Below are 12,244 nucleotides of genomic sequence, written 5' to 3'. Positions count from 1 at the left end.
CTCCCGTTCCTCCCACTCCTTTCTTTGTCTCTCTTCTACCTCCTGCATTTCCTTCTCCTGCCTCTCCCTTCTTTGGGTTTCCTCCCACTGATTGTTTAGCACAGGTGTGCTACACATTAAGCCACTTGAGATGTAATCATTTACATCAATATCATGGACAGCAGATGAAGAACCTTGCATACCAGAACATGTCATGTACATCAATGTCATTTATTAATCAACACTATATAATTCAAAAACACTGCACTTTATGACTCAAGATTTGCATACCTGAAGACTTATTCCACCCGAAATAACCCGGCCCTTCCCTTGAACGTTTCCTCACACCTTGTGTGGATATAAGCTCATCCTCTACATCCTCCTCCTCTTCTGCATCAACAGCTTTCAATAAAGCTTCTGCAACCTGTTTTGTCACACACACACACAACAAACAAATTAAACAAACCGGCAGATGATACAAGGGATGAAGGGAAGTGATTACTTGGTTCTTTAGAGGTGGAAAATCTGATTACAACACTTAGAAGGTTGCTTTTGATTCCCCTGGACAAACCTTTATGCTTCTAATTGAAAACCTCAATTCTCACATGGCTGGCTGGGTTACTTGACCCTTTACCCTCCCAGTTGCACAAACTTGATCCCAAGGCTGAATCTATTGTGGTATGTATACCTTTGCTTAAGCGATGTTTCATATAATTTAATGAATTTTGATAATAATGCATTTCAATTTTATGTTTCTACACACGAGTAAAAATAATAGAGTATATATATACAGCAGGATATACGGCTAGTTGGTATAGTTGAATTTAGAAAGATTAATAGTCAACCCCAATGTTGACTTAACTATTCAGAAGCCTTAACCCTAGCCACAATGCATATAAAAACCCCCACCTGTCCAGGAAAACTTGGGTTAGATGTCCTACATACTGCACCCTCTTCAGCCAAATATGAAGAGGTAGCAAGATGATTTACTGTATTTATAACATGCAGCAATTTTTAGAAAAAAAAAGGGTGGTTTCAGAGGTTTCTATCACTTGAAAGAAATAAGTTGAATAACAGGCAGCAATAACAGGCATGTTGCTAGATAAAGGCTGATACCAAAGACTATTATGCAACAAATGACATGACAGGTACAGAGAGTAGTAGGGAAAAGGGTTGAAATTGCAGCTATTTGGAGGAAGGGTGATGAATTCAAACTAACAAATACCTTTTCAAAGATGAATAGTCAAAGTTTAGCATATGATGAGAATTTTTTCCGAATGGAAGATTTTAATTAATCACATGCACAAAATATGAAAAATAAGGTTTAATTCATACTTTTCAAAGACATTAAGTAGGGCCTTAATAATCAAAGTGCCAAGAGTAAAAGGGAATAACATAATTTATAAGGATATGCAATAATTTATACTACATCATGCTTCCTCTTTTTTTGTTAAATTTTGTTCATGCTTCCTCTTTTTTTGTATAATTTTGTTCATGCTTCCTCTTTTTTAAGGATATGCAATAATTTATACTACATCATTTTGAACATTTGGAATCATAGTCTTTATATAGACATCCTAGTGTATGTTATACTACTAGCACCATCTCTCTGGGTGACTTAGTAATACCTGAGCAGCAACAGCACCGACCCTTCTTTTAACCGGCATAACGTCCATTGCAGCCCTTTCATGTGGCCTACCGTACGCCGCATTCACACACTACAAATAACACCAAACTCAATCATTCATTTATTATAATATAAACATTATTCAGTTTTTTAGACATAATACTAATGTTCACTTTACCCCTAATTTTCCAAAATCCCCATTCGGAATACGATCAGCCTTCTTCGCCTTTCTTATCTCGGTTTCTGTCCAAACAGTCATCTGAGGAAAATCTCACCACTTCACAGGGGGTCGTCTCAACCGATCAAGATACATTATCTGCAAACAAAATGGTGTCATCATGTAACATGGTCTGCAAAATAAATGGAGATATCATTACCAAAACAATATAACTTACTGAAAGAAAAATTGTACACCCTCCAAGCGATTTGGAATACCCCAATGGGTAAAACCTCCTGGCAAAGCTTTTAACAGCATACATAAGTTGATCAAGGACTAATGTGCACCAATCATACGCCTCAGGGTCATTTGTTGTAATGGCTGCTATTATAAGCTTAGGACAAAGCCAATGAGATGTTGTAGGACATAGAACATCCACCAGGGCCAGAAGCAGGAATGCAACCTTAAACTCATCAACATTTTCAAGTGGACCCGAAACTGCTTCCACTAAATTTTTCCTAGGTATCCCTTGCACATTTCTAGGTGTAGTCGTGCTGAATTGAGTTACAACAACTTTAACAAATTTTTTCATTTGTTCAGTAACTACATCCTTGGGGACCGGCAAATTGCCCATTGGAATGCCAAGAACCCAATGTACTTGAATAGGGTCAAAAGTAAACTCTAGCCCATCCAGTGTAACAAGGCAATTATTAGGTACATCAACCCTTGTACCAAGCCAATAAGCCAACTCCCTAGGAAGTCTCCTATCAATCAAACCAAATAGTCCAGCAAATCCCATCTCCTTAACTAGCTTCCTCTTTTTGTCACAAAAATCATTCAAAATCATACCAAACATCTCCACCCGACAATTTACATTTTCAAGCTGCACAAACAATGTAAAACAATAAGAACAACAAACATGACAAAGCCATGCCACAATACATCAACCACAAACAAAGATAAGATATTTACCCTTGTCCGCTCCTCCTTGCTTCTTTTGATAACTTTACCCAATTGCTTCATCTTACCACCCTCACTAAGTGTATTGTCCTACACAAATACATTTCATAATATATTCAACAGAAGTCCAATAAAAGCCAAACAACTATCACAGTCAACAAAATCAACAACTCACCCTGTACACAGCATCATCAACTTTCTGACAAACCTGTAAAACACAAAACAAAGATGCCATCAAACAATATATACACCACCCCTTTCAATTATTCATATTGGATTAAATATTACAAATTTGAAGGCAAACAATAATAGCTCAAAATTGAGAAATAATCAATAAGTATTGAAGGCAAACTTTGTAGAAGATATAGGCTCAAAATTAAAAACTCCTCAGCCTGCTATGTTTTTTCACCAAAAGGCTGCAAAGCTTTTCAAGAATGGCTTCCATCTTATACTAGAAGAGAATTGACTGATGAAGAGTTGGCATCACAAGTTTTAGTTCAAGAATTTTTGAGAACTCCTCTTCAAAGACTGAAAATCCTAAAATCCTCTTTACTGTAAGTGTATTCTTTATCCTTCCTACATTTCATTGTAAACCTTATTTATGCAATGCTCTCAATTTGGTACTGACAAGCTTAAGGGATGAGCCCTGTCTATATAGCCTCTAAATTTAGCTAGTGACTATATAGGTCACACGTCTATTCTGTACTTATTAACTTGGGAACCAAGAAATAGTACTTGTATCGGTATAAGATTGAAACGTCAATTTACAATGTACAAGTATTTAAGCTGACTAACTGTGTTTTTAGTTTATAATACTAAGTTTATAGCTAGGCCTTAATAATACTACTTGAATTTACAATGTACAGCCAGTAGCTAATGTAGGATAGCTGATACATATTAGTTTTAAAATACACTTCACACTTCTTTCATGTTTCTTTTAGAGCCTTAGAGGCTATGCAGTTAATAATAACTTGTGTTGTCCATTTTTTTAATGAAGACTGTTTCGAAGTCATGCAGTTGGTGGTTATTGTGGGTTATCTAAGATTAGTTAGTCATAATCCATGTACTTCCTTTTCTATGCTATAAGCTAAGCTATGCGTCTTCGCATTTCTTAGTACCATTTAAGTATTGAAAAATAATGCATCTAGTAGTTCTCTTGTTCTCTTCGCCCTTTAGTCCCATATCATTACAAATTCTTACTCCTATATAAAATCCCATTTTCTCACTTTTTTTTTAACAACCAAATCTCTTGTTTTCTTTACCTAAAAAGAAAAGAAAATGAAATTCTACTAGACCATTGTATTAACTAATAACAGTAATAAGTGCATTAATATTGATATTGAGCTCCCAAGTATACAAATTTTAATAATTTTCTCCCTTCAATGACATGGGAACAGAGATGAATTTAATAATTTTCTTCAACAGTTACCAATATTTTTTAAACAATAATTAGCTAATTTCTCACTAGAATAAATTAGCAATGCATATTTTGCATGTAAAGAGAATTGAGTTGAAAAAACTTTTAAATGGCAGATCATAAGATAGAAAAGACAGATAGTTAACCCCCACCAACTATGTGTGTGTGTGGAATTTTTGAACAATCAATTTGGCTTTATATAATGTAGTTGAATAAAAAGTTATAATCTGAAAAATTACTCTTAACAGCACATTATATACAAGATTATAAATTCCATTTTAACACCACATTATAAATATAACAAACAAATTCAAGGATACTCACAAACACAAATTCCATTTTAACAATCAACAAAATTCAATTTTACTTTGCATGCCCACCAGATTACTCTTGCATGCCGACCGGATTGAGCACCACGGCCACCAGATTGAGCACCACGGCCAGAATTTGGGGTATATTCGTCAAATTGCGAGCCACAGCCACCAGATTGCGAACCCCGACCACCTCTTCGTCCTCCCCTACCACCCCTCCTCCCACCTTTATAAAGAAAAAAACAACTTGTTACACAAAACCCTAAATTCGAAATTGAAACTTTCTATTAAAATTCTTAGCTTGGTTTACCTGCCATGGCAAGACAAGTGCTGAATCGAGACCAAAAATCACGACTTTTGAACACCCTTTTTCGCGTTATTAGGGCAATGTTTTGAACACCCTTTTCCGACGAGTTTTCCGGCCACGAGCTTTCTAGAGAGAGAGAGGACACCAATTTTGACAGCAGTAAGTAATGGGAGAGGAGAGAGAAAAAATTTTGACAGCAGTAAAAATCTTGGTTTACCACAATGCCTTTTTAGCAAAATGACTTCTTTGCCCTTGGTATGGGACACATGTGTCCCTACCGGGTAGCGGGCCATCACAACTCGTTTTAATCATGGGTTAGCTTAGGCCTAGATTAACTTTGTCTTCCAAAAAAAAAAAAAAAAAATTTAACTTTGCAATGTTTTTATTTGATGAGGAAAATTCAATAGAGCTTGATAGAATTAGAGAAATTTTGACAAATGATTGTAATTGATTACACTAGAGTATGCACAGGATATATATCAGATAGTAAGATACTAAAATAAATACAATGTAGGAAGTTTTTTTTTTTTTAAAAAGGAAAATAGTGGAACTTATGCTACGAGTAGCATGTTTTCTGTGCATTGCAACACCGTATGGTCACTGGTAGAAAAATGGAGTAACATGTATTATATTGAAACGGTAAACCCCTTATTATACTTTTTGAGTAACCCTGAAATAAGGGCATGTTCACATTTACTAAATTGAGCTGAGCTGAACTAAACTGATTGGAGCTGAACTGAACTGAAATTAACTGAGCTGAAATGTATTTTATGAGAGAGGAAAATTAAGAGATGAACTGAACTAAAATTAAGTAAATGTGAACAGTCCCTAACAAAGTAACCCCTAAAACACTGAAGCATAACTCCTATATTATTGATTAAGTAAGCTCTATATCCGTAACAGAGTAACCCTTATAACACTAACCGAGTAATTTCATAAAGTGTCCAGCTAAAAGTTAGTGAACTTATGGGGGGCTATATTATTTTCAAAAATAAATAAATAAATAAAATGCCTATACTTTTAAGATTATAATAAATAAATAAATAAAATGCCTATAAATAAAATGCCTATACTTATGGGGGGCTATAATGGAACGTGCAATTATAATATAAATTCCTTCCAATATTATGTTATAAAAAATTAGTGTGTACATTTGTAATATTAAGTAAAGAGGTAGTTCCCTCAAAAATTAAAAAGTAAAGTGGGTAGTTTATATATTAACTTTTTTATAAGATGAAAAAACATAATAAATATGCTTGTAGTTGAATGTTGTTATAAAATGTGCAATTATATATGGAGATATATATTGTATTGTAAAATAGTAAAAGTAAAAGTGATTTATTTATTTATTTTATCTAAAATTACGAAAAGTGGAAGTTGTTGAAGACAAAAAAAAAAAAAAAAAAAAAAAAAAAAAAAAAAAAAAAAAAAAAAGAAAGAAGATGAAGATTGCACCAAATTGTAGGATTGGGATTTTGGAGTGATGTGGTGAAAAGTTAGGAAAACATCCTTTAAATTATATAAAAGATGATTAACAAAATTAGGTAAAGCAATTTTTTTTAAAGAAAAAATAAATAAAAATAGAACATTGTCAAACCCTGAATGTCTTGGAAGATGGTCAAACCAAAGGATTTATATATATGTTAATATATACCTTATTAACATTTTTTTTATGGCGGATTTATTACAACTTATTTAACACTCTTTTAATTGATTATCTAATTATGTCCCTTTTTCTGTATCTAATTGTTCAGTATGACAATTCATGATGGCTTATCCAAATCATTTTGAGAGTAAGGCTTTATTATTGTTATTAATGTTGTGTTTGTATAAATTATGTACATGTAATACCCGAGATTTTAAAACATGATTTATTATATTCTAATCTATATTATAAGCTTGATTAAGTTTTAATCTCTATTTTAACCATTAAGAATGTTTTAGTCTTAAATTTTATTATAAGAATAGATCATTTCAGAAGCAAATTTTACGAAAGAAAGTAATTTATTGTTAAATTTATTTCGTTCAAATGATATTTTTATGTTTCGTTAACTATTTAAAGATTTGCATCAAAATCTATATTTTTAAAGAGACAGTGAAATGACTAAATTCCCTCGCTCACCAAAAGAGACAAAACCTGCCTCTTTATTTCTCCTTCTCCTTGTCCTTCACGGTTAAGGAATTAATGATACAAAGTCTAGTTTTTGCTCCTTTATAATTATTGGTTGCTCAAATCCATGATTATCACAATAGGAAATTTGATCTTATCATTCCTTTTCTTTCATGTTATTTTAATAATACCACTTAAGTGTTAAACGTTACCACCTCACCTCTTCCTAATTCTTCCTTTATGGTTAAGAAATTACTTTAGATAAGACCAAGTTTTGCCTCATCCAATTTCTATTTTCATCAAACTATAGTTATCACTTCTTCACGGTTAAGGCAAAGAGGACTATTTCATCTTTGCTTCAATTTTTATCGTTTGTTGCACAATTTCCATGATTATCACGTACCAAACTTTATCTCTTATTTTTCTTCTAGAAAGCTTATTAGCAACACTTAATACTCCTACATTTATTCCAACGACTTAAGAAGCTATCGACACCATGGCTGTCGCTCATCATTCACTAATCCCTATCCATCATTCATGATTATGTTCTTGCTCCAAAAATAGTCTCCTAAGACTAAGTTCTTGAGCTACTTTTCAATAAACCCAAAGTAAGTTACTCTTTTTGCTTGTAATTTTGGTATAAGTTTGACTTTTACTTTGGGAAAACTACTCTTATTTCTTAAATTAATGATTATGGTAGCATTTGCTTTTAAATGGTCATACTATCATATACTTAGATAACTTACGTAGTAATAATACTCATTTCTCAAATGAGTTTTGTTATTGTTTTCATACTAAATATAATTTATGATTTTGAGTGTTTATAATTTTAATCTTATTCACTACTAATATGAATAGTAGTAGTATATATGTTTTTAATCTATTTTCTACTAGTAATATAAATAGTGGTAGTATCTATTTTTAAAGTAATGCTCATTTTACTCAAAATGAGGTAATACTTGTTTTGTTTCTAAAAATATTTTTATACTTGTTTTATCAAAGACTTTGAATTAAGAAGTTATTAATGAGTATTTATTATTTTTGGGTATGATCGAATAAATCATGACGATGAGGAATTAATGACTAAGGTTGAGAGTTCGAATGATGATTATTGGAGAACAAGCTAAGTGAGATGATTAAGGATGATCGAATGAAACCATTATGTCTAGCAATTGTGTTTAGTCTCGTATATGTAACTATTATGTTTAGCAACTGTGTCTAGTCCCGTATGTGTGACAATTATGTCTGGTAATCATGAATGCACTTGTGTAATCTTAAATGGCCTGTTACTACATCACATGTAAGCCTATATGATATGTTTGGTATTTTATGATTTAAAAGTGTATTATGTGCACATGACATGACATGATCTTTTATATCCTTGTATATATTCTTAATGACTTGCAATATGATAAACACGTTTATTAATGTATTTCAGTCTTCTGATATATATGAATGATTTTATATATGTACAATGTTTTATTGATTTGTGGATCTCTCGAAAGTATGTTAATAATCTACGAATAAATTGTTAAAAGGTACACAACATGATAAATGAAAGTGAAAGCCCTAGTTCGTCTGGCAGTATATGTTATGTTTTGGTCATGCAATGCATGTACCCATGGGGCACCAGCCCAACTATGTCGAGCACCTGCTCTATGTTATGGGCACCGGCCCATCGCGGAAGACGTTTCGCCATGTCATACTGTCCAGCGACTAGCATGTCCACCAAAAAGATTACGAATACATGAATTTTATTAAAGGACTTATGAGAACTCACAAGGATACTCTATTGATGAGTTTTACGATGTACTGATATGTACGATAGTGCATAAAGATATCTTAACATCATACAAGGTGATAAGAATGCTATGAACGACATGTATTTCTAGTTATTTTATTAATTTATAAATTATGTATAAGTGAGCTGTTATGTTAAGCCCCTGTTAAATGTTTACCGCTAATGATTATTTTATTCAATTAAGTGTTACGAATTAATGATTATGATATGTGTCAATGTGCTATGAATTTTTATGAAGTGTAAAGTTGTTCTGAAATGATTTAATATGATACGATAGATGAAACTTTTGTCGGCATTGGAAAGTGAACTGAACGTTGAAAATAGGCGAGTTACAGGTGGAGGAAAGTATGTTAATGAAAGGGGAAAACATTCCCACACGAATGAAAGTTATGTTATGTCCAAAACCTGTACTTACCTATGATCTTACATAAAGGGAATGATCCTTGCCAACACAACTTTTAAAACTAATGATGTTAGATTATTTCTGAACAACTATGTATGTATGATATATGCTCAAATGATTTTGAAAGAAAAACTGTTTTTACAGGCTAGAGTAATGTTACTGAGTTTTCAACTCATTTTTGGATTTTCCTGTGTTTTCTCTGTTTTCTATTTTTATGGATAATTACAGGGATAATGATGACAGAGCTGAAATTAATCAAAAGCAAAGGGATTAAAGGAATTTAGTTAGTTTAGGGATTATGGAATCAAGGCTTATGTATTATGGATCATCGAGAGCTGAGATAGATTGATTATTTTATTACAGTTTGGAAGACTGAAGTTGTATTTTTTTTTTATTGAATATTCTCATTAAGGAGTATGTTTATTTGTGGGCCCATAACCCACAGATGGCTATGAGATTATCTATATATAATTGATTCTGCTTAGTATGATGATTAAAGAATGGTTTATCTATGGTTAATTAATTCCGCTGCGAATGACGAGTTATATACGGTCCGGTGACGCCGATTAAAAGTCGGGGCGTTACAGTACAACAATAATTTTTGGAGTAAATTTCATTTTGTGACCAGGTTAAAAAAAAAAAGCCATTTAATTCAAATATTAGTGTTTAGTTATTGGCTATTAGTCAAATAGTCATGTTTGGCAATTAGCCATTGGCGTTCAGTTCTTAGTTGTTTCACTTGGCTAGTTTGATATACTTTTTTTATTAGATGTCAAGTAGTTAAATATTCTACCAAATGAAATGCATTTTGTAAAATCAACCGGCAGTTTATAACTATGCATAATTACACATAATAATGCACAAAACAAATATTCACAATGACTTTTTTTTTTTTTGAAAACCGGTTAGAGCAATTTATTTAAATAGTAAGAGTATCAACAAGTACATACGGGAAAATATCACTAGGGACATGTTTTCCCAACTTTACTCTACACCAACAGGCACTAATCTTGCAAGATGGTGAGCTACACAATTACCATCTCGCTTAACATGAGACCAAATAATAGACGAGAAACTAGAACTAGAAGCAATGATGTCTTCTAGAATGTTGTCCACTGGAGACATATTGAAAGTGTTCTTTCCAAGCTTCGAAACCATAGTTGTGAATCTGATTCAAAAATCAAATCAATGAAGCCATGTTCTCTTGCCTTTCTTAGCCCAAAGACAGCAGCTTTACACTCAGCTACAAATGGATCCCATTTGGCTTTGATTCTTCTGACAGCAGCAAACAAGACCTGCCCCGAGTTGTTTCGTGCCACTACCCCCAAGCTAATCCACCCATCATCCTTTGTTGAGGCATCAACATTGATTTTAATCACCCCTAAGGGAGGAGGAATCCAAATAGCTCTGCTGGGAGTACGAACCTGGTTTAAGCCGCCATAAATCTTCTCATTATAAAGATTAAAATCAGCAACCAGTCTGCAATGACGGTGAAGGATAACCTCCTCAGGTTCACAGGTGCTCTTAAATACCCATTTATTGCGCCTATGCCAAAGCTGCCAGACTAGGAACAAAGCTTTCTGGAAAGTGTCTTCGTCCAACTTGTCCTGCCATAACAAAATAATTTCACCAAATGTAGTAACCTCCCCAATGTTTAGCGCAGCACTACACTCAGATTTTTCCCACAAAGCAAGAATAGAGGGGCAGGAGATAAGGGCATGGGCAGCAGACTCGCAGCTCAATCCACAGCAAGGACATCTTGGGTCATCAATGAGATGCCTGTAGTTCAGCAAAGCACGAGTGGGGAGAGTATTAGTACAGCACCTCCAGAGAAAATGCCTCACCTTGGGCGTGACTTTGGCCTTCCAAATTTCAACCCAAAACTTCTCGAAGTTATCAAGCAAGCATGACTTGCCTAAAAGATAGGTTGTCTTCACCTCATAATCACCATGCTTGGACCATGCCCAGGTGGGAATGTCTGCAGGCAACCTGTCACTGATGGGGATGGCATAAATCAGTTGCTTATCTCATTCATTGAAAGTTCTCTCCACCTTCTCACAATCCCACCCACTCTCATGAGCAGAAAATAAATCTGCTACCATAACACACTCAGGGTCCTGAAATTCAGACATAGCAAATCGCCCCTCATCATCAATGAGCCAAGGGTATTCCCAAATTTTTATCTTCTATCCATTACCAACTCTCCAAAGAAGACCTTCAAGAACCAGAGACTTCGAGCCCCATATACTGCGCCATGAGAAACTTGAGCAAGAGCCCAAAGCCGCTTCAAAGACAGAGGAGTGAGGATAGTACTTAGCCTTGAAAACACGGCTAAGAAGAGAGTTTTCATTGCACGCAAGTCGCCAAATCTGCTTCCCCAGAAGAGCATCATTAAAAACCCCCAAGTCACGGTAGCCCAAACCCCCAAGCCACTTAGGTTGACATAAAAAATCCCAACTCTTCCAATGCATCTTTCTCTCCTTGTAATTCGATCCCCACCAAAACCAAGCCATCATTGAATGAATTTCAGAAATCAGAGAAGAAGGAAACTTATAGACCCCCATGAGGTAAGTTGGAATCGCTTGGATAACCGATTTTAGAAGAACTTCTTTACCGGCTCTAGAAAGTAATCTCTCCTTCCAACCTTGTATCTTTTTCCAAATTCGATCTTTCACAAAAGAGAACACGACTTTTTTTTATCTCCCCACAACAGTTGGAAGCCCAAGATACTTCACGTGGCTGTCAACCAATTCCATACCAAGGACCGAGCTAAGAAACACCTTCGAATGGAAAGCTACACCTTTACTAAAAGAGACCCTCCGACTTTTCCAAATTAATTTTTTGACCGGGAGTTGCTTCATATTTGTTGAGAATATCAACAATGATCGAACATTCCTGCTGGGTCGCTCTAGTAAATAACAAACTGTCATCCGCAAAGAACATATGAGAAATCTCCGAACCATTTCTGCTAGCCCGAACACCATGGATAAGATTTCTTTTCGAAGCCAACTGCAACATTCTAGACAAAACATCGACAACCAAAATAAAAAGATAAGGCGAGATAGGGTCCCCTTGTCAAAGTCCCCTCGACGGAGTTAAGGGTCTCGAAGGAACTCCATTTATTATGAAAGAGTACTCTACTGTAGATACAAAAATCATGATGGTGTCCACC

At 34.4% G+C, this 12,244-nt stretch overlaps 1 protein-coding gene across 1 annotated transcript; it reads right to left on the bottom strand.

The window, feature by feature from the left end:
• Nucleotides 1-1,591: 1,591 nt before the first annotated feature.
• LOC145555806 (uncharacterized) lies at nt 1,592-2,611 on the bottom strand. The gene is made up of 3 exons (XM_081617530.1): nt 2,002-2,611; nt 1,785-1,922; nt 1,592-1,697 (listed from the first exon to the last, which is right to left on the bottom strand). Exons 1-2 carry the CDS (start codon nt 2,608-2,610, stop codon nt 1,878-1,880), a joined length of 654 nt encoding a protein of 217 aa, XP_081473656.1. The 5' UTR covers nt 2,611; the 3' UTR covers nt 1,592-1,697; nt 1,785-1,877.
• Between the last annotated feature and the right edge of the window lie 9,633 nt (nt 2,612-12,244).

This window comes from Chenopodium album, chromosome 8 (genome assembly GCF_948465745.1).
Source record: "Chenopodium album chromosome 8, dcCheAlbu1.1, whole genome shotgun sequence".
In the NCBI taxonomy this organism is placed as follows: Eukaryota; Viridiplantae; Streptophyta; class Magnoliopsida; order Caryophyllales; family Amaranthaceae; genus Chenopodium; species Chenopodium album.
This window is presented reverse-complemented; position numbering and strand designations above follow the sequence as displayed.